Genomic DNA, 24,533 nt, shown 5'->3' with positions numbered 1-24,533 from the left:
ACGTGAAAGGTGGCAACACTGTTGTTAAGTATCGATACTGCCGTTGCTCTGGTAGGAGAACTGCATAGTGACAACTCACAGGTGCACGCAGTTGTTGGGTTATGTCTTTGTTAGTGTGCGGGCTGGTCTAATGTGTTCGTCCAGCTGCAGAAATGAAGGCAAGCAAAGAAGAGCAGGGAAGAGTGGTTTGTTTTCCGGTGGCTGAAGGTGCTGGAGTACACAAAACTCATTGTTTCATGTCTGCTGTGTATGGTGAACACTTTATGTCCATGATGAATGTGCACAAGTGGCATAGGAGATTCCAAGAAGGGCGCACTTCACTGCAAGGATAGATTGGTGGCCTTATCTGGTAAAACAGACAAATAATGGAGGAAGAAATTTATGTTCAGGTTAGCATTAGCCATTGCTCTGTGCATGCCATTATAAAAGATCACTTGCATTTCTGCAAAATTTGCACACAGTGGGTTCCACATCAACTGATGGAGAGACAATAGACAGACAAATGGCATCATGTTTGCATCATCTGCAGTGGTACCATAAGGAAGATTATGCGTTTCTGTCCCGTGTTGTTACAAGAGATGAAACGTGGTGCCACCATTTCGAACCTGAAAGTAAACATTAAAGCTAACAATGGAAACATCACAGTTCTCCCCTTCCAAAGAAATCCAAAGCTGTTCACACACGTTATGCCGGCCCTGTGATGTAGGGGTAGCGTGCCTGCCTCTTGCTCAGAGGCCCCGGGTTGATTCCCGGCCAGGCCAGGGATTTTTACCTGGATCTGAGGGCTGATTCGAGGTCCACTCAGCCTATGTGATCACGATTGAGGAGCCATCTGACGGTGAGATGGCGATCCCGGTCTAGAAAGCCAAGAATAACGGCCGAGAGGATCCATCGTGCTAACCACACAACACCTCGTAATCTGTAGACCTTCAGGCTGAGCAGCGGTCGCTTGGTAGGCCAAGGCCCTTCCAGGGCTGTTTACCATGAAGTTTGGTTTGGTTTGTTCACGCAAGTTCTGGGAAAGTCATGATGATCTTCTTCTTTGACTGACCGGGCGAGTTGGTCGTGCGGTTAGAGGTGCACGGCTGTAAGCTTCCATCCGGGAGATAGTGGGTTCGAATCCCACTGTTGGCAGCCCTGAAGATGGTTTTCCGTGTTTTCCCATTTTCACACCAGGTAAATGCTGGGGCTGTACCTTAATTGAGGCCACGGCAGCTTCCTTCCAATTCCTAGGCCTTTCCTATCCCATCGTCGCCATAAGACCTATCTGTGTCGGTGCGACATAATGACACTAGCAAAAAACTTCTTTGACTGCAGGGGTCCTCTGTCAACTTCCTCGAGTGTGGAACCATATTCAGTGCACAGCGCTACGAAGACACTTTGCAGAAACTGTGGTGCATCATAAATTCAAAACGCTTTAGAATGCTGTCAAGCTGAGTCCTTCTGTTGCATGATAATGCTTGCGCCCATACTTCCAATTTAGCGAAGGCTGCACTTCAGACATTTGGATGGGAAACACTTCAACAGCCAGATCTTTCACCTTGTGATTTTCATATTTTTGGCAAACTGAAGAAAGACATTCGTGGAAGTCGTTTTCACTTGAACGAGGAAGTGCAAGAGTGGGTGCAGATGTGGAACTTTCAGCAACGTACCTCTTTCTACAAAATTGGAATTGAACGTATCGTCTCTCAGTCAGATAAATATGTTAACACTTTTGGTAAATACTTTTGAAGAAAACCATTCCATGGTCACATTGTAGTGGGTGTTTGTATTTTTATTTGACTGCCCCTTATAATAGGAGTTGAATTGTGGCTGAGATGTGATAATATAGTATGCAGAAATATTCTCACAAAACAGGAGTGTTTATTATGGAGACAGGAGGGGAACTATTCCTACTGGTGAAAGAAAACTTTTTAACTTTCCAAAAAAAAAAAAAAAAAAAAAAATTGAGGATGAGAAACATTTAATTCTAGGTGTAAGGCTCATCTCTAAAGATAATTGGCAAAGATGTATTACAAGATGACCAACAGTCATCAGACCTCGTCATCTGTTTATCGTATATAAACATAGTATTCCCTATTAGTCTTCATATTATTCTTTACTACATAATATTCTATTGACTCTGTTTTAGTCTGTGTTTGTATATTTTAATGTGTTTTTTAAATATTTGTTTGAATAATATATATTACTGCATTCCGAGGCAATGCATTGTTATTCTATTGTAATCTGTATTTTTCTATCATTTTATCAGAAAATAAGGCATTGTGAATTAGATCCACTGATTATTTTAAACTCATAATCATTTTTCATCATCGTTTGTTTTAAATACTTATAATTATCACGTCATTTAGTTTCATCTTATACCATTAGGGGCCGATGACCTAGATGTGATCATCATCATCATCACCACAATGATGATTTTAGTGTGTACAGACCTGGAAGGGGTGACACTGATTTGGGGCCACTTGATAGGGTAATCTGCTATGTGGAGAACGACACAGATAGGGTGATCTCGGTTTACCAGATGTCAGTTGGGAAGGTAATGCAAATGACAGAAAGCACAGGAAGGGAAGCTCAATCAGAAAGTGATGGAACCAACCAGAGGAAAAAATATTCTGGATGTGGTGTTGATAAAACCAAATGAGGTCTCTACAGAAACCGAAGTGATAGATTGAATGAGTAATCACTAAGCTGTGTTCATCCTAGTTAAAAATCAATGCAGTAAAAAAGAAGGTTGTAAGAATTGAACTTTAGGCAATACCATATGGATGATAAGAAGGGCATGGGTGAGTTTTAAAAAAGCATAAGTAAGCATGTGGGAAATAATTGGGAGGCAGAGAGTACACCCCCCCCCCCCCTCAAAGAAAAAACCCAACACAAAATGTCCCTCTGAACATATCGTTGTTGCGCTTAGAAAAACTTCTGTGTAATAATATTTCAGCTTAGAACTCTGACCAGAAAGGTTTTGTCATCTAAGGTGCAGTATTGCATGAACTACATCAACAAATTTTTGTTTAAAGTGATACATGAATGGGTAGCAGGTCAATGTTTCTCCCCTCAACATTGTCACGTAATGGTATTTTGAGGTGCAATGACAATATGCCCTATGGTCAGTCGTTTACAAGCTAAGTTGTTTTAGTTATTAGCTGGAATGGGAGGTGGGATTGCAATTAGAATTAAGTTAGGCATCAGGCATACCATTACAGACATTGCAGTACTTCACCAGCATGTGGAACAAGGTTGCCATCAAATATATGCAATGCCGAGAGTGTTCGAACATGAGGCGGTGAGCGGTGTGTTCACAATTGCAATGAGGCATATGGTGGATGTTTTGAGCTCTTCTTGTATTACATGACGGGGTGTCAAAAAATAACTGGAATGATTTTATTACAGCAAAATACTGAGTACCTTTATTCAAATTCACTTACAGACCTTCAAAGAATTGTCTCTCCGACACAGTACAATGGTTCCAGCGCTCAGTCCACTGTTCAATTCTTTCTTGGTAGTCTGTTGAATATACCCGAAATTGTATTGTTTATTTCTTGATCACTTCGAAAATGATGACCCCGAAATTCCCTTTTCACTACAGGAAATAGGTAGAAGTCGCATGGTGCTAGGTCCGATGAATAAGGTAGATGTGTATCACCTCAATGTCCAATTCGGTTATTGTGTCTTGTGTCTAGATTGCCCGATGCGCAGGTGCATTGTCCTGGTGCAGGATCCATCCTGTTTGAGCAAAGTTTGGTCTGTTTTCTGCAATTTCTCTTTTCAGTGGCCCCTTTAACACTCCACAATAGTAATCAGCAGTAACAACACGTTGCTTTTTAACTACATGATCATACACATTGCGGCGGTCTTCCCACAACATGACATTGATTGTGTTCACATTGATGCAGTTTTCGAAGTTGTGGGTCTTCCGGGGCGTGGAGCATTCTCAAGATCATTTTTACCCTCCTTAAAGCGTTTGTGCCACTCAAAAACTTGCATCTTTCCTATGGCTTTCTCTCTGTAAGCTTGGTGCAACATGTCCACTGTTTGTGTTGGAGTTTTGCCCAGGAGAACATAAAATGTAATTGAAGCTTGCCGCTGCAACTTGAGATCAATGTTGTGTACAGCAAACACGGCCTCCTTCATCAGCTGCTCCCCTGCAACTGAGAAGCCTGAGGTGAGTGACGTACTTCACACTGTATAACTCAAGGTCAGACCTTTCCAGTACTATCACCTGCAAACTCCAGCACAGAAATATTGAAACACCAAAAAAATAATTTTGGTTATTTTCTGACACCCCTTCGTAATTCAATGTCCCAGTATTGGCTGAACAGATGCATTCTGTTATGGCTGTCTCCAGTGCTTTCTCCATTAAGTTGATATTAAAAAGCGCTATGCGTGAACATTGATGTGGAAGTGAATCCTGTATAATAAGCTAGAGGACTAAACTTGATATAATAATTTCTAGTGGCTATTGCATATCTGATGCAACCCTAAAAAGGCAGACCTATGAGTGAGGGAAGCTATGTCTGCTATGGATTAGAAACTGTATGTTTGTGGGCCAGGATAGTGTTGTGTGTAGTGTACGAGTTGCAGCAATGTTGGAGACAGCACAAAGACCTAGTTCCCAAGCCAAGGAAATTGACTGTTTACAATCACTTAACCCAACTAAGAATCAAACCCTGGACTCAAGGCCAAAATGCTGACCACTTAGGCATGGAACCAGGCACTAGACTTGTTAGTGGAAATTACTGCAGCATATATAGAGAGCATGTTTTGTGTAAAACCTTGATGAGCGGCACTAAGTGTAAGGGTCAGTATTGACAGAACTGGTGAGAATATTTTTAATCTGAAGATTGTCTAGGTTTCATTAGGCAGATCAACTAAAGGCTTTTAAAATGCTCTTAGATTATAGTAGAACCCCTATTAGTTGAGGTAATATTGACTGATGGCACCTCAGATAATTGAAAACTCGGATAATACAAATGGCCGTGGATATTTCGCATTCGAATAATCATATATGAAACTTTGTACCAATGTACATGATACAGTGTCACTTTTAAGCCTCTTTTCATACCTTAATGAATTTTATCTATACTATTATATAAAGAAATGAAGTTTGTATGTAATGTCTAATCTCAGGAACTACTGGACCGATTCTAAAAATTATTTCACTAATAGAAAGATACGCTATCCCTGAGTGCTATAGTCTATATTTTATTTTCAACACAATTTGAGGTGGGGGTGGGGGCAACATGGGGAGATATAAAAATACTAGGCTAACGTAGACTAAATATCGAATTTGTCGTACAAGGACGAGACAAAGCTCGATTTAAGCCCCTTGACGCAAAAATCAAAACTTGGTAAGCCCTATGGGCCCAAAAACTATGTTTTAAGGCCCTAAAAAACCAACCGTTGTGGAGATATTGGCACCACACTACCCCTGCTCTAGGAATCGGATAAAGAAATGAACTACCGTAACCATGGCAACGTCGGCTCCAGTATTCTTACAGCAACGAGATTACCTACAATATATCACAAAAACCTAACATCTTACAGACATGAAAATTGGTATTTGGAATCTCCTTTATTTATTTACATATTTTACGCCCACATTGGAGCACTTAAATCAATACATTTGAGTTAATTTCTTCTTTTTCTTCTCCCAGAACTTTCTCATCCTCTCCGACCTGGAAGCCCTTTGTGTGTCCGATATAGTATATTGTTTCCGTTCAACTGTTTGTAGTTTGAGACTTATGCTTTTGTTCTTCAAAATCCTCTTCTCTTTTCTGTCTTTGATTTGTTGCTGAGTTATACCCCATTCTTCCAAATCATCCTGAACTTCTTTGAACCAATTATTATTGATTTTATTTTTCAAAAAATAATTAAATAGTTGTTTCAATATCCTGGTGTCTGGTAATCTTGATATGTGACAGAAAAAGGAAATTCTTCTTTCACGCATTGTAGATATTATTGATTCACATTCACGATAGACAATGTTGTTAGGCAACAATCTCCACTGTCCATCAACTTGGTGTTTCTTATTAATAATTGTTCTAAGAATTCTTCTATCAGTTTTCTGTAATTTGTCTGTTGTAGATTTTACATTTAATTTGAATAAAGTTTCATTAGCATATGTTGCCTCTGGTTTAACTATGGAATTAGTGTTTCAGCTTAGTGTTTATCGAAGGAGATTTTTTTTTTTATAGGTTGGCCAGGTAAGTCTTTGTGCTTGTTTAAATTTCGTTGTTCTGTGTTCTATTGCTTCTTTTTCATTTGTGTTCCATGTTATTATTTCCCCAAGATATTTGAATTTCTGAACAATTTTAATCTCTTTATTGCTCTTCAGTTGAATAACTGATAAATCAACTTTAAAAGTTGGCATCATTTCTGTTTTTTTCCAAATGAAATTTGTAATCCCATTTTTTTGCTATAATTTCTAGTTGTTCAATTTGAAATTTAGCCTCTTCTATTGTATTTGGAAGTAATGCTAAATCGTCCGCAAAGGCAAGGCAGTTGAGATTAATACTTCTACCGATCTTGATAGTTGGTTGGCATTTCTTGTTCCATTCACGCATAACCTTCTCCAATGCACAATTAAATAACAATGGTGAAAGTCCGTCTCCTTGTTGAAGTCCAGGTCTTATAGTGAATGATTCTGATAATTCACTTCTAAATTTAAAAATAAAAGAACACAAATGTTTGTTTTAAGAAAAGTCACCTAAGTGGTGAGGGGGTGTGGTGAAAAGAATGGAGGAATAATTTTAATTCTTTATATGAGGATACATATATCTCAGAAACTGAAGATGTTACAGACATTAAAACTGGTACTTGGAATCTCTTTAAAAAATAAATGAACACACTGTTTTTGGAATATCCACTTAAGGGTGTGAAATAATAAAAAAGTGGGTGAATTTTTAAAATGAGTATCTTCTTTTTCTACCGGTTTTCTCATACCTGTGGGTTTGCGGGTGCGAACTGCGTCGCACATGTGGATTTGACGCTGTTTTGCGGCTGGATGCCCTCCTGATACCAACCCTATGTGTAGGGATGTAATTACTATTGCGTATTCCTGTTGTGGTTGGTAATGTGGTTTGTTGAGTTTATAGAAGATAGTTTTGGGACAAACACAAACAACCTGTTCTCGAACCAGAAGAATTAATCACACACAATTAAAATCCCCGACCCAGCCTGGAATCGAAACCGGAACCCTGTGAATCGAAGGCCTCAACACTGAACACTCAGCCAAGGAGTGGGGAAGTTTATAAAATTAGTATATCTGCAGTATATCTCATAAACTTCTGTTACAAGCATGAAAATGGATATTTGTAATCTCCTTTAAAAATAAAGGAACACGTACTTATTGTTTTCGGAAAATCAACTTAAGCTGGAGATCAAAAATAAGTGAAGGAATTTAATTCTCTTTATGAGGATACTTATATCTCAAAAGCTAATATGTTACAGACGTGTAATTTAGTGTTTGGAACCTCCTTTAGAATAAAGAAACCCTTTTTCTTCGACGTAAAAGAGGACTGTTTCTCACATGTAGAGTTTCATGTCTCATGTTCCAGACTTAGGTCTGCCAGCAGCCTGGTCATCTTAGCCCAAAAAGGCAATGCCACAAACGAGGTTTACACAGAGGTTCTGGGGTAAATGAAATGAAAGTTTTTGGTGAGTTTTTATACTTTAGGGATTTTCAGTTAATGTCTTAGTGCAGTACCGAGGAACAAGTAATTTTTATTAAATTATGAAATCTTCGCGAGTGAAGCCGTTGGTAACAGCGAGTGTTGTATAAAACCAAAGAAGAAAGCGTTCACACGTTTGTATTACAGCTTTAATACATGTTTCTCCCTGGTCCAACCATTTACTTCCACTTTCACTTCTAAAGATATCACAACATGCTTCTTTTTCTGCTCATTTGTGCCATTCAATAAATTCTTACTACCACTAAAAAATGTTTTCATTTCGTACCCTGAAGGGGTACGGCAGGCTTCCTGGGGGGGGTTATGCCCTCTCTCAGGCCAAAGCAGTGATTTGAGATGCAGGGAAAGTGAGGGGGTGGCGGCTGTCGCCTATGAAAGAAGCATTTGGCTTAGTACAGCAGAATGGAAAACCATGGAAAATCATTCTCAGGACAGTCGACGGTGGTACCAGCCCACTGCTTCCCTAATACAGAGCTGTAACACCACTGTAAAGCCATGGCCATTGTTAAGCCAAAGCCTACTCTGCTTGGTGAATAAATTCCCACGTGAAAGACATTAGAACATGTGAACAGTATCGATGCTGGAGTCACACTGATAGCAGCTGAAAGGTGCAGTTAGTGAAAGATAGGTGAATCATGTCCACTTGCTATTTCAACAACAATCTCCAAGAATGAATAACAAATGTTGGAGGGAAGCTCACACAGTTTGAAGTAGCCATTGTGGATTGTCGCTTTTTATTGTGAATTGTGTTAGATAGCCGTGCAAGTATTCTATTTCTTTTTCACTTGTCTCTTAGAAAAGTGGTAAGCTAAATAAGTACCATTCATATTTATCACTTGTGCGCAAACTATTTGAGTCAGTTTCCGCACTACCACCCTTGTAATACTTGGCTGGTACTACCACGCTTGTTACGTACATAATTATCCATCAAAATCACACAATTTCTTGGAAAACTGTATTTATGTGCTCATTGCAGCACAGTATTTATGTAAAATCTTTAATGAATTGTAAGAAAAGTAGCTTCGCTACGGGATTTTCAGAAAGACTGACTTTGTGGTTTTCCTAACTGAAGTCAACATAGGCCATTACAAAAACGTCAGTACGAAGGTAGCGATTAAAAGCAATGTTATCATATAAAATACTCTATCATATGAAAAACTGCATGATTTCTCACTTTTAACGAACAGTACTGCGGTGCCGATCTATGATATATGCACACTGCCTCAGAGTAGGGATTGAATAGCTTGAATGCTTTGATGTACCAGCGTGTTACGTACCAGTAGTATCAGAAAATTTATGAACCAGAGGAATGGCATGCTAAAGAAGAAAGTTATCTAACTCCCACCGACTTCCCGCCAATATTCGGGCAGGCTGTTACACTTGGTACGACGGGGCGAGTTGGCCATGTGGTTAGGGGCTCACAGCTGTGAGCTTGCATCCGGGAGATAGTGGATTCGAGCCCTGAAGATGGTATTCCGTGGTTTCCCATTTTCACACCAGGCAAATGCTTTGGCTGTACCTTAATTAAGACCAAGGCCACTTCCTTCACACTCCTAGCACTTTCCTATCCCATCGTCGCCATAAAACCTATGTGTGTCGGTGCAACGTAAGGTAAATTTAAAAAAAATACTCGGTATGCAGCAGTAATCCTATCTATCGGAGATGAGTGGCAACAGAAGAGACAAAGCACATCACAACAAACAGTGGTCAATGTAATGTTATTGTTGATCAATTTTATGAGCTTTCTATATTGTAGGCCTTCACATTTAGTTTTCTTTCGACTTTGTGTTAATAGGGAGTCTTATAAAATTCTTTATAGCGTAGACTGTAGTTCCTTATTCTCCGACTTTACATACCAATTTTCATTAAATTCTGTTTACCTATTTTCTTGTGACTCGGCGCTGATATGGACTTCGTAAGAAAAATCCAAATTCATTAATAACTCTGTGATAATAATCGGTACGTTAACAATGTATACGGCATAAATGATCGGAAATTTAGTACTATATAACTTTAGTTATGTAGTATTTATATCGATACGACCACTAATAACATGAATATCAATGGCTAAATGGTTAGCGTGCTGTCCTTTAGTCACAGGAGTTGCGGGTTCAATTCCCGGCAGGGTCGGGAATTTTAACCAAAATTGGTTAATTCCCCTGGCACGGGGACTGGGTGTATGTGTTGTCTTCATCATAATTTTATCCTCATCACAACGCGCAGGTCGCCTACGGGAGTCAAATCAAAAGACCTGCACCTGGCGAACCGAAGTCCTCGGACATATCCCGGCACTAAAAGCCATACACCATTTCATTTGAGAATTAAATTTTAGGCCTTCCCATAAAATACAATTTCACTCAGCGTGAATAAAATTATTTATGGCCTAGGTTACAGCGCCGTATTCCCCGAATTCCTATACCGATTTTCGTTAAGATAGGACCACTAATAAAATCAATATTCCTGAACTACATTTTAGGCCTTCCCCTAAACTACCATTTTTTTCAGCCTGAATACAATTATGTATGGCCTAAATTGTAGCGAGTTATTCCCAGGCTAGGCCTACTGACTTTCGTTAATATACGACCACTAATAACAAATATTTGAGAATTAAATTTTAGGCCTTCCCCTAAACTACCATTTCACTCAGTGTGAATACAATTCTTTATGGCCTAGATTATAGCGACGCATTTCCCGACTTTGAATACCGATTTGCATTAAAATACCACCACCAATAACGTAAATATTTCAGAATAAAATTTTAGGCTTTCCCCTAAACTATCATTTCACTCAACTTGATTAACATTATTTATAGCCTAGATTGTAGCGACTTGTTACCTGACTTTGCATACCAATTTTCATTAAATTCTCTTCAGCCGTTTTCTCGTGATGCGTGTACATACAGACAGACGGACAGAAATTACAGAAAATTCAAAAGTGCATTTACTTGTTACTGTGGACACGACTGGTACAGAAATACCATCCTTTTTAAATTCTGAGCAATGTACAGACAAAACTCTTATTTTATATATATAGATTAGCCTTGGATAAACCAGAGCCTCAGTTATTCAGGGTTGTATTGTATAGGAAGTTGTTTCTTTGTGCATATGAACTTTAAGTAAATTTTCATCTCTGTTTCTTCTTTCTTTATATTTTCCTTTCCCAATATCATTCATTTTGTCCTTTTTTTCTTTACTATTCTTCATATGTATCAGGAATGTAATATGCATTGTGTGTACTGTAATTCGGTGTAGATTGTGATGGTAGTGCTTGTATGATGTTTGACCCTGATGTTGTAGCCATGTTACTGCAGTGTGTGTGAGGCTCTGCTTCTCAATGGCGATGGAGCCTTCTGTGATTATTGTGGTGTATGTGCAGACCCAGCTTGCATCAAGCTTGCTAATAAGAAGCTCAAGTGTAAGGCCATTACATGCACTGACAAGGTGCCCATGGAGCATCACTGGGTCAAAGGTAAGAGTTCTGGTGATTCATTTTGGTTCTTCCATCTTAAATGATAATGAAGAAAGAGATCAGTTGTTCAGGAAGTTGTCAAGGTGCTCTCATCGATAATCAGTAAATAAACCTAATCAATAAATTTCATTGTGACGACAGAGAGTATATTGATGTACAGAGAAAGTGTATCAACCGTAACTAGGAAATAGGTAACCCTTAACTACGGTGTTAAAATATTCTACGTAGTTATTGATGTCAGCTCCCACAGACCACTACTAGAAGTATGGGTTAGAAAATGCCAAAGTATTAATTTGGATGTATTAACTATGTATTCTAATAAAACACACATTACTGAATTGAAATACATGAAACATAAACAGTGAATAGCAACATTAAAGCCCCAAGTAATACTACTTGTAAGGTTGCAGTTTCTATGGTACAAAACAATTGCCTTCGGAAATGTCTGAGTATTTGCAGTCTGTAACACACATTTACACAACTTCATCCTAAATGCATTGTTCATCCAACGGATCATATTAAAACATGCTTAGAATAATTATCACACGCAACAGAAAAAATTGTGCAATACTTTCTTTCATCTTGTAAATCAAACAGCTTTTGTGAGATTTTTGTAACGTAAGAGTCTCTTTGTTTACAAAACATGGGTCCATCAGTCTCATATTTGATGGTACAGGATTATAATCCATATGTTAATTCAATGTGAATGTCTGGACTTTACAAATAAAAGGAAAAGTAAACTCCGGTCCTCATTTCGAGATTGTGCTGTTCTTTTCTGGCACACTCCCAATAGATGTGAGCTGCATGTACCATTTCAACCATATGTCACCCCTTCTGCCATTTTTAATCTATGGCAGTACTGGGAGCTGAACCTGCACCTCTGGGGATGGTGGATGCTAGTGCTAACTGTTCACTATGGAAGCGGGCATTTCACAAATGAGGAATGTAATGAATCGCACTTTGTTACATAACTATGGATGCGAGGTCCCAGGGACCGGCTATTACAAGAGTCACTTCCAGAAAACACTAGCAGCTTTGATCATGACATGAACACAGAGAAGACTGGAAGTTAGGAAGCTAGACAGAGAAAGAGATTTTTAAGACCACTGATGCAAGTGAATGTCGCAAACTTTGGGGCTGAACGATCCCAAGGACCTCACATCAGTAGTTAAGGGTTAAGAGGAAGAGACAGTTGATGAAATAAGAATCATTCTAAAAAAACTTTTGATATTCCTAATACAAGGCCTGTTCAGAAAGTAACCAAAGTTTGAAAACAACTCTTTAGGGGGCTTACTTGCAACCTAATTGAGCGTTGTCTCCTTGAAAGTACTGCCCTCTTATTAATAGGCTACAATGCCCCAACGTCATTTCCACTTATGGAAGCTGTCCTGGAGGCAATTTGAAATGCGGGGGGGGGCTCATTCGTATTTGTGGTTTCAGTTTGATCCTTTCAATTATCTGAAATTGTTCTCCTTTTGGGATGAATTTCAGTTCAGGGAATAGAAAAAGGTCTTCTGGAGTTAGGTCAGGAGAGAAGGGTGGCTTGGGAAACACAGTTGTCTTTGTTTCATCAGCAGCACGTGAGCTGACACATTGTCATGAAGGATGCTCGAGAAGTTTTCTCCTAAAATCTGGTCTCTTTTCCCCTGGCATTTTCTATTACAGTTGATGAATATCATGATAGTTCCATATTGACTTTGAATAATAAATTAATTATTCCTTTAAATAGAATTGGAATGTTATATATTTTCAACCATTCAATACTTACAAAAGATATCAATATATTATAATATATTATATTAGACTTCTGCATAAGAAACTGTTTGGTAGTAAAAAAACTGTTTTTTCAACGGAAGTCAGTCGCAAGATTACCCGTTACAGCTGAGATGGAAAGAGCAAGACCGTCATTGACAGATAAAGAAGTAAACTTGTGACTCATGTCAAAGTGATTCCAAGTGAGAACCTCAACAGCACCACCAGTTATTAGTAGCAGATCTGAAAGACATTAATATACCAAAGACAACAACCAGGAAATTACCTAAGATTAAGGTGTGGGAACTACAACAGATTGGAAAAAAGACAATCAGGACCATATAAGAAAACAACTGCCTACAGAAGTGGAGAGTGGTGAGGTAGAGTGGACAAGATTTAAAAACACCTTTATAAAAGAAGCATTAGAGGTTTACAGGAAGACAAGTTTGAGAGTAAGGGAAAAAGACACCATGGTGGAATGAGAGAGTAAGATCCTCAATAAAGGAGTTTCCTCCTGGTTATTCGGGGAAGTGGACAACATGGAAAGCTCTCAACAGATTATGTTCCAGTACCACAAGATGCAAGACCAACCTGCAGAAGTGGGGCGTTTCCGTGGAATCATTTCTCTGCAAGTGCGGTGCTGTGCATAGTAACGACTATATCCTTCACTGTTCATCATCAGCTACATGCACCATAAAAGATCTGATGGTAGTGACACCAAATACACTTGATATGGCCAATTTCTGGTCATCCATTGTAAAAATTATGTCAATAAATCTTTCTTTTGTGTATTTTATCATTGTAATTTCTGACACGATCAATAAATGGTGGGCTTGATGAACTTGTATGTAATTGCTCCTTCAGGGTTGGTGATAAAATGGACAGGACACTATTTTCCTAGAACCCTTCTTCACAATGTTTGTTTTGTTCCTTCTTCCAGATAATGTTTTGCATAATACAGGCAGAAAGCTTTTTCACTTTCAGCACCACTTTGTGGATAGTGCAGTATTCTTTATTTTCCTCCAGATCTACAGTATTTAATAACTTGGTGATCTATTAATGGAGAAAAATAAGTGCCCAATCTAGGCAGGCTCTTTCAACTTAAACTCTCCTAAATAAAAACAATAATGAACCAATAATAATAATAATAATAATAATAATAATAATAATAATAATAATAATACAAAACAATATAATAATTCGAATCAAATGGCCCACGAGTGACTCCTTTCCGGAGACCCGATAGCCATGCTAATAAGTGAACTGGATAAAATAACCTATAATAAGGTAAAATAAAACAACGGAAAATCGGCACATCAAGGTTAAAGACCTCCATCTCTCTTCTGGCTGGACTCTCGAACCTAGCACATTCGAGAACTTATACCATCCACTCTCATTGACCTACTCAGGTTTGCTGATACAGCCATAACATTACACCACCTGCCAGTTAGTGTGCCGGAATCTTCTCGCGTTGCAGTTTTTGCATGAACTACTTTCTTGTTCCTAGCCATCATTACTTCACTCCGCTCATTTTTCGTAATTTACTTACAACAAAGCAGCAATAATCATCTTATCATTCATACATATATCAACTATCACATAAGCCACTCACCACATTATATTATGCCATCACGTTTTCCATACCAAGCTTTACCAGCCATACCTCACTACCTCCCTTTTCATCCACCAACCTTATCACCTCACAATTTTTACAGTCCCTCTGTTACCTTTACCTAACACCAGTCTCATTTTTCGTGATTTACATACTTAATCTCATTTAAAATTTCAAGCCAATCTCCACATTAAATTATACCATCAATCTTACCATTCCATACTTTACCAACCATACATCACTACATCCCTTTTCACCCGCCAGCCTTATCACCTCACAAGTTTTACATTCACTCTGTTACTTATCATATCAAGCTCACTATAAATTTCAATTTCAATTTACATACAGTTAACAGAGACACAGATCCATCATTAACTTGCTAAAAGAAAAAATCCAGAACTACCAACTGAACTTCACTACCTTCTTATCATTCAAACGAAATCACTCTGATTACTCTATGACTAACCTCCAACCACCTCTCAGCACAATCAATTAACACTTAAATTCCAGGCCACATTCACTTGAATTACCATACCCATCTCTTAACCATCTACGATATCAAGCACACTATACATATCCACCAACCACTTATCGTAATATATATACAATAAAGCAGCAATAATCATCTTACCATTCATACATATATCAACCATAATCACATATTATCGTAATATATATATACAATAAAGCAGCAATAATCATCTTACCATTCATACATATACCAACCATAATCACATATTAATTCCTGTCATATTCTATGAACAGGACAGGCTGAGGACTTGGGTTCGAATATCAGATTGACCTTTATATAAGACACTTTCTGACACCATTAAATTTTTAGTCTAATTTATTTAAACAAACTATCTAATATACCCTTCCAATAATATTACATCACACTTGTAATTATTCTCTTCTCAATATTACTTTTAAATAACTAGTTTATCAGTCTCTGACTTCCTTGGAAAATACACACACTTCTATGATTCACTTTACAACATTTATAAATTCCCTTCAGTCTTTAAAGTTTCTTAAAAAGTTGATACTTATCTCTGGTTTTGGAGCTTCTTTCTTCTTGCTTCTCTCTTGAATCCTCATTGTGGTGTTCCTCTGAATCTTCCCTGACGGTTTCAGGACTCGAACACAGAACTCTAAGGTGAATACTAACTGAAGCTACAGTCTCCTTCGAACAGTCAGTGAGCTCTCTAAGTACTGTCTCTGTACTTTACCCTGTGGGACACTGCTAACCAGTTATACTGCTTGACATTCTTAATTGCTGCCTAATTTGAATAACTTCTTATACTGCTGTCTTCACTAACTGATGGCAGACTCAACTACTGCCTGATCTGACTAACTTCATATACTGCTATCTTCATTGACTTTATTCTACAGAGTCTCTTCTCTGCCAAGTGATCTAGTGTCAGTCCCTTCCCAAGCGAACGTTCCTTTCCAATGTTAATAGAATAACTGCCTGAATTACTACTGACAGAATGACAGAATGATGCAGAATGAATGACCGAATGACTAAGAGGCTCCCTTGTCACTCCCCTTTATCATTTCTCTGAGCTTCTGGAACAAGTCATCCCCTACTACTATGTTCCCTCACATCCCTGATCTGTTAGTTTCCTATTGGTTACTTCAAGTGTGATCCCACCCGTTTCATGGGTGTACATGTGACTGGTGACCTTCCAGAGATTCTTTCTAGAAAGAATTATTGCACCACAGCGTGCGTTCTTATTTTTACAGGGCACCTTGCTACGTGACCAACAACAGGTTTGCTTTTCCTCCAAAAGCTTCTAACTATGACCTTGTAGTCTGTTTACTTGTTTCTCTGACCAATATTCTGATTGCACAAGTTTGCCTCATTCTCAGCTCACTGAAATGTTCCAAGTTGAGACTAGCTTTAAGAAATGCTTTCAATTATAATTGTAATTCTGCACTTATTCACTGCACTGATATTCTATTACACTCATTCCTTCACTTCCACTGTTTCTTGCTGTATCTTCCTTTTATATATTACACTTAAACTACTCATGAGTATTAAGGGGCCCATAGACGTGCAATATTATTGCGCAATATCGGGGTTTGTGCAATAAAATTGATAGTGTGTACTTAATATTGAAGGGTTGTGCAATATATTGTACGAAATCAAGAAAGTTTGAAATATATTGCGCAAATCGCAAAATACTGTGCTGTGTGTTGGCAATATTGTGCAATATCCCGTCCTCCCGCCAGTTGGTATCAACAAGCGTTGGAGAAGGTACCGTGATGGCAGGCAAAAAGGAGGAGAAAAAGTTTATTTTGGAGTTTATCGAAGTATACCATGGCCTTCCGGCTCTGTGGGACGTTAAGAGCAAAGCGAGAAGTTCATCATACAATTCACCATTCATGCGCAGAAAGTTTCGAAAATCATTTGGTTCCCATTTTCTCAGTTCATTGAGTAAATTTTCATGAGTGTACTTTTCTCTGTCTAGAAACCACTGTTTTGTCCTTGTGCTTCTTTTCCGTTTCTGCTTCTTTTTGGCACTTACGCCCACGGCGATCAAAACGCAGCAAAGATCAGTGTCACTCAGTATAATCACCAAATAAAATACCGGCATGGACTGACTATATATTGCAACGCATATTGTACGTCTATGACCGCTTTGCACAATATATTGCACAACTATCAAAATTATCTCTACGCGATTCTATTTACTGCACAAACTCTATTTTTGTGCAATAATATTGTACGTCTATAGGCAGTTAACAATATATTGTACAATCCATTTTGCGCAATAATATTGCACGTCTATGGGCCCCTTTAGGGATTTCTGACTGAGAGGTCATGGATCGAATCTCGTTTGATGCGCTCGCCCCATAATTTCCCACGAAAGGACGTGTTGCGAATCGGTGCTCGAGACATTCCATACTTAATCATTTAAATTTCAAACCAGTCTCCACATTAAAATAAATTATGCCATCATGTCTTACCATACCCAAAATTTACCAACCTCATTTTTCGTCCCTCTTTCAATCACACTTCTTATTATAAACATAATCACTCTTAGCATCCTTCACTCAATATTACCATAATATTCTTACCACTCAAACATATACTAACCAACCTTACATATTAATTTTGTCCCTCCAATTCACTTACTATATACCATCAACTCGACCTCTTATTCATCGTCTCTCTAACCATCATTAACCATACATAATCTCAATACCCAACTCTTGAACATATTAAGAACATAATCACTCTTTGCAACCTTCACTCAAAAATTACCATCACCAACCATCGTATTTTCCTTTCGTATCAATTAACACACACTTACATTTCAGGCCATATTTACTTAAAATTACCACACCCATCTCTCCATCATATACCATATCAAGTTCAATGTTCACTACAAATCCATTTAGCATACAGTTAACAAACACAATCACTCATTGCCACCACCACTTCCAACTCCTTTGCTTAACCTTAATTACACTATACCTTCCAATTTAATTACACATGGCACCATTACCCAACTTATTTACTAATGCTACTTGACTTTTTACTTCTCATCACTATGCCTTCCTTACTTTTACCCTTCTTGCCCCACAGTTCCTTTAGACTCAAGTTTCTTCCTTTAATCATAGTTCCTCTTGTGTCTGCCTCCTCTCTCAAACCATTATTTTCACTTTGCGTGTGACCACTGGGCTTTTCTTGTGCTCTTCCCTCCTGCAGCACTCCCCTGATTTCTTCTACCATCGCGTCTGTCAGCACTTCCCTGTGTCTTTCTGCCACCACCTCTATGCTGTCACTCTCCCTAACTCCTTCTATAACCTCTTCTATGATCTCAGTGTTAATCAGTGTTCCTCTCTTTCTATAATGCACGACCTTGCCGGTGGTACTCATTTCATCTTGCTTTAGGCACTGCTCCAAGGTCTGAAGTTTTGTCACTGTCTAATTTTGAGTCCATTTCCCATTCGTCACCACCAGTATCTGGCCCCTAATATGCACCCTCAACACTTGCAGTCTTGCCCTCACTAGATGTTTCTTTAGAATTTTGTAATTCTTATTCTCATCTCTTCCCATATCCCCCATAATCCACATTTTTTCATTCTGTAAATTTCCAGCGTTTCTGGTCACTATGTCCGCCATCAATGGGGATAGCAGTGTCCCTTTTATCGGTCTGCGCCCGCTCACCATACCTACTCACTCAGTGTCATCTATATCGACCTTACTAAAGTTAATTTTCATTTTATTTTGAATGACATCTACCACTTTATAAATAACGTCCACTTTAGCTTCTGTTTCTCTTCCTGCACACCGTAAATAAGTATGGATTTCTTCCTCCATTCTTGACAGATAGCTGCTATTTCTTTCTTCAACATCATCACCTCCTCTTCCATATTTTGTATTTTCTCCCTTAGTAATAGAATTTCTCTCACTGATTTCCATTTTTGCTGTAGTTTCATACGTGTTTTCATGAATCCATAGCCTCATCTTTTCGTGTTCCTTAACAACTTGCTCTTGTATCATCTGTTTTAACTGTTCAAACGGACGGAGTTCCCCCACTACCTCCTTAACCACTTTCCTTATAACTTCTGTGTCCTCCCAACTCATGTTTCCACTGCTCTGAGTGCCTGGATTTTCTTCCACACCTCCAGTAACCAGCAGCACAGTGACCACCACTGCCACCAACAGCATCTCACTCTTCAAACCCTTTTCCAATTTACCTTCCTTATTTTTGGTTGATTCCTTCTTCCTTCTTCCCTGTCATCTTACTACAACGACCCTATATTGATCTGTGCCAATCATCTTCCTCGTCACACTCCACTCGACCCATCCGCTCCCCACTCTTACTCCACTCACCCAGCACACTCAACACGGCACGTCAATTTCCAGCGCTTGCTTAGGCTAGATTGTGGATAGTGCAGTACTTGCCATTGGTATTCCTTGTGATCCTCTTTATTGAAATCATCCATTTCCCTCTTTCCTTGAATCCTTGTCCTTATGAAAAGATTACACTAGGTAGTGTATATATCCTGGAATGAGGAAAAAAAATATAGAAAATGGACAATCTTTCTTAGACATACTTTCGATGATAATGGCCATGATTTCATATGCTTAACTTGTTTTGTGTGATTCTGGAGATTCCTTGGGATGAGAAGCACAAGATGATTTGATTCTCCTTATAGTATTGATATACTTCCCTGTAATAGCAGCAGTTCATTCTGTAGAATTGCTGAGTGGTGACACGCACGTGTTGTGCTCATTTCCCTTCTCCTCTGACATTTTCATTCTGGCCTGTTTGCTGTAGAAATCTGTGTCACATTTTGTTTAATTCCCAACCCGCCTTTTCTCCTTTTTTTTTTTTTTTTTAAGGTCATTCTATATATCTTATGTAATTCATATATTCTCCTGGCCTTGCGCTCGGTACCTAACTCTTATTCTGCTGTGTGCTGCTATCTGCTATGGATTGGTCGTACTGTGGCCCTGCCTCCGACCAGTCAGGAAGCACCTCACCATCTTAGTTGATCTGCTCTCTTGCAGTGGCAAGTTATCCCCCATTAGGTGTTCAACTGCTTGACTATATGGAGGAAGGACGAGTTTGTTACCCGCTCTGGGTTCTGGCCTTTGTCCACATAATGGATCCAACATAAATTATTTGGTGCAAGAGTGTTTTCCACCTTCAGATGTGTTATTTATTTCTTTTGGAAACCGTCCTCCTTTTCGTCTGTTGGTGATATTATCATTACGTGAGTATGGAGTAACTAACGCTTTGGCATTACTTCAAGCTTGATGCTGCATCTGTAAGTTTCTCCTTCATTTTAACTGAACCTTGCCTTTGAAGACTGGAATGATATTTTGGGATATGTGCGCTCTTCTAGAACTTTGGTGTGTTTAAAACTTTGAAATTACCATAATCGTACTAAATTGATAATTTTTTAAAAACTGTAACTATTCGTATATTCGGGTTTCCATTGTAGTAATTAACATTATATATATATATATATATATATATATATATATATACAGTATATACATATCCTAAGTGATCATGATCCATATGTGTAAGAAGGTATGTTATGTTTCATCCAATTTGGGGTACTATGGAAAGTTGTTGTTGTTGTTGTTGTTATTATTAATAATCTGGTTTCTCGGGAAATAAACTGCATTCCCCTTTAATGTACCTCAAAGGAATTCCTCCCTTTGGAAAGGTTTAAGGACCATGTGAGTTTTCTCCAGGGTGTCAGGAATTAAATTTTGTTCTCTTTCATTTTATTCCTGCTAATATCTTCATTTATCTTGTAATTTCTGGTTGTCTCTTCTGGATTTCTTTGGTTCTCTATTATTAAGACCATTGTTATGCTTCGTTTTTGGGATTGGTCATTGCTAGTCTTGATGACGTATGTTGGTTGCCATGGCTACTCGGTAGTCATGGAGGTGATTGTTGTTTAGGGGATTGGCACAATAAGAATTATTTTTTTTCTTCTTTTGTTACTCGTGAGCTTTTGTATCTGTGGCTTTGGTCACTTTGTCCAACCCTTTTCCGGACCTTATGTATAATCTCATTTGTGTCTGTTTCGTCTGTCTTCGTGACAGATTATTCTATTTGTGTTTAAGTTACTTGACACGTAACAAATCTGATCCCCTTGCGGAAGCTCCATGATCATACTATCCTGACGAAAAATAATTGGTTTTATGAATGTAAGAGTAAATGAAGAGAAACCTTGTACCTTGAAGGTACCCTTCGAGTTGCACCCCAAAGGTATTACTTACTTAATGTAATTATCATGTGGTTATGTATTTTTATCCTGTTATCTTAGACTGGTCGACCATATTTATTTATCAGTTTACTGTGTTGTTAATTACTTTCAAGTTGAGTATTTATTTTCTCCTTTTATGGACGGTTTTCTCCTTCAGAGAAATTGTTTCACTTTTGAATTTCAAGATTAAAATTACATTAACCTTCTTAAGAAAATACGTGTTGTTCTTTCTTTCACTCATTTCAAGTGTTCTGATATCCAGGACAGTGGCTTACTTAAATATCTACGGTTTGTTGTGACACCCCTCCACTAGTTAAGGTAAATTCTTGTTTATTTGCTATTTTGTGTGGAGTGAATGTTGTGTCTGTTTGTGCTTCCACTTGTTACTTGTTATTGATGAACTGGGGCATTTGTGTAACTGCTAGTTCGTATTTTGGCTGACGTTATCATAGTAGTTGTGATGTTTGACTAGGTAATGGGTCAGTGGGAACATCAACCAGTGGTTCTCTTTTTCAAAGTCACAGCATTCCACCACTTTAGCTATTATTTATTTGCCTTGACTGTGCATGGAAATACAAGTACCTTTCCAGGGAGGAGTTTGCTGCTCCTGAGATATTTGTCATGTTGTTGGTGTTGCTTCAACCATAGTGATTAATTCACTTAATCACTTTAAATGAACTGCAGAAAATAAGTTGTCACCAGAATTCAATGCTCTAGCATGGAAAGCATGCAAGACTGAAAGCGTTGTAGTGAAACCATGAAATGTTTGGGCAGTCAAAGTGCATTTCAACGTTGCCAGGTCTGCATACGATATTCTACTGAGTGAGGACTGTGGACCCAAGCATGGATAGTACGCTGCTCGTAATATCATATTGACAATCGCAACACTTACTCAACATTTATTTATTTATTTATTCATTTATTTATTTATTTATTCATTCACGAAGCACAAGATACAGCTACATTGAGCAAATTTAATTTGCACTGTCAACAGACTATTTAACAAACGTAAACTTTCATAATAAAATATAACAAACGTAACAAAATATAACAAGATACTAATAATAACTGTCCAAATCGAAAACCATGAGAATGTCCTTGTTCATAGCCAAGTCGTCGTGGGTCAAGATGACTGTATAATCCCTTCACATCAACTTATCTTTAAGAGACTATTTACACTCCTCTCGAATATGCTTTTATTTGATGCTATATCAAGCTCTTGTCCCCTATTAATATTGTTAAAGAGTGTTGGGAGGCGGATTAGGAAAGATCGTTGAAATCTTGAGTGCTGAGTGTGGGGAATGTGGAGAAGGTCTTTGGTTCTGGTGGAGCAGGAAGGAACACGGAGAGAGAAGAGTGAGACAAGATGTTCTGAGCGGTAATGTCCATTTAAGATCCCGTGGAGGAAACTCAGGTCAGCTACCTGTCGCCTGATGTACAGCAGTGACATATTAATTGCCATTAATACCTGCTGTGTAGACAGATTTCTGAGCTTGGGGTTTCTGTTCCTTACAATTGCAACAAAGAAGGACACTGCTCTGTCTAACTGCTTAGTATTGGAGGGGGCGGCTGTTGTCCAAATCGGAGAGCAGTAGTTTATGAGAGGTTGAATGATCGTGAGGAAGAAGTGACGAAGAGCAATGGGGTCAGAAATTTCTGAGAAGCGATAGAGAATGCCTAGTAATTTCATGGCCTTGGTTGTATATGTTTCTATGTGGGTCTTAAATTGTAATTTTGTATTGAATATTACACCTAGGTCACGCTGTTGCGTAACTACGGTGATGGGCTTGTCGAGTAGGTAATATGTCAGTAGAGGAGACTTGCATAGTGTTATGGTCATGTGGCTGCATTTTTGTGGATTGGGGATAAGTTTCCAAGTACGGCACCAGTTCGAGAGGGCATTAAGTGAGAACTGTAGCAGAGCTGCATCTGCTGGATTCCTGATCTCCCTAAATATCTTGCAGTCGTTAGCAAAGAGTAGGATATTCGCTGTCTCGTTGAGTTCGGACGGCAGATAGTCCATAAACAAAGAAAACAGCAAGGGGCCAAGAGTACTGCCTTGTGGGACACAGAGGTGACTGGTAACCATGAGGATGAAGTGGCTGATATTACCACTCTCTGCCAACGATTATGTAGGAAGCCAGCAAGAAGGCTCAGAAGACTGCCATGCATATTGAATTGTTCGGAGAGTTTATGGAGCAACAGAGTATGGTCTACAGAATCGGAAGCTTTCGAAATGTCTACGTAGCAGATATCCAGCTGTGATTTAGCTGCAATGGCATGTGATGCAAAGCTATGCAGAGTGGCCAAGTTTGTTAGACAAGAGCCACCTGGTAGAAAACCATGCTGCTTGGTTGAGATATATGGCAAAGTGAATGCGAGGAGACGGGGGTGTATAATTTTTTCAAAGATAAAGGGTAGTATGGGGAGAATAGAAATTGGTTGGTAAGATGAAACATTAAATTTGTTGCCTGATTTGAGAAGTGGAACAATACTCTAATAGCTGCTGAACAATAACTAACCTTTCTAGAAAGGCATGGAAAATGTCTGATTACTTCATAAGGATACCACTGTATAGCGCTACTTTCCGGGGAAGAATTTGTGTTTGCTTGATATTTCCAAAGTTTGGTTATACTTTTGAACACTCCTCGTATAGTGAGGTAGGAATTGGATCAAAAGTAGATGTGCAAAGGAACTGAAGTATTGATCATCCTCTCAAGATGATCTTCATTTTACACAATGGGTTTTATCTCTAAATCCATTGCATTGTCACAGGAAACCCCAAAGTGCCTTCTGGTGCTATCCTTTTTTTACAAGAGAAATTTCCTCATCAGGAATTCCTCTAGTCTCTATTTTAGTGAAGGTTCATATAGCATGACAAGCTGAAGTAAAATATGAGCACTAGTTCCATCAGTTTGTATGACAGAAAGAGCAGGGCGAGTGTGAGAAATGTAGACTTCAAGCACGTTGTTGCTAGCACAGCAAAGCACAACAACCGTAGTTAGTTGAATCGTTATCACTGCCACTACCAACATGCATTATGAATTCTTCAGTGTCTTCCAGTACTCACCTCATAACTTGTCAACATCAAATTAACACAATGGGTTGTTTTTAATGGGCCTGTCCTGTCATTATTTATTAAAACATAGTTAGTCTGATTATTCATTCATTGTACATGTTTCAAGAATGGTGCCATTCTCTTCATCAGCAATATGACCAGTATGCAAAATTTCCTTGTTTTCTAAGACACAATTTAAATAATTACA

At 38.5% G+C, this 24,533-nt stretch overlaps 1 protein-coding gene across 2 annotated transcripts in view; it reads left to right on the top strand.

The window, feature by feature from the left end:
- The window catches only part of Dgkepsilon (diacylglycerol kinase epsilon), a 225,774-nt gene that overhangs the window by 43,596 nt on the left and 157,645 nt on the right, over positions 1-24,533 (top strand). For both annotated transcript variants that reach the window (XM_067150428.2, XM_067150427.2), the window contains one exon: positions 10,988-11,159. In XM_067150428.2, the coding sequence (XP_067006529.1) occupies positions 10,988-11,159 (172 nt within the window). The remainder of the gene's footprint in view (positions 1-10,987; positions 11,160-24,533) is intronic.

This window comes from Anabrus simplex, chromosome 6 (assembly GCF_040414725.1).
Source record: "Anabrus simplex isolate iqAnaSimp1 chromosome 6, ASM4041472v1, whole genome shotgun sequence".
In the NCBI taxonomy this organism is placed as follows: domain Eukaryota; kingdom Metazoa; phylum Arthropoda; class Insecta; order Orthoptera; family Tettigoniidae; genus Anabrus; species Anabrus simplex.
Note: the sequence above shows the minus strand (reverse complement) of the source record. Positions and strands in the feature narration are given on the sequence as shown.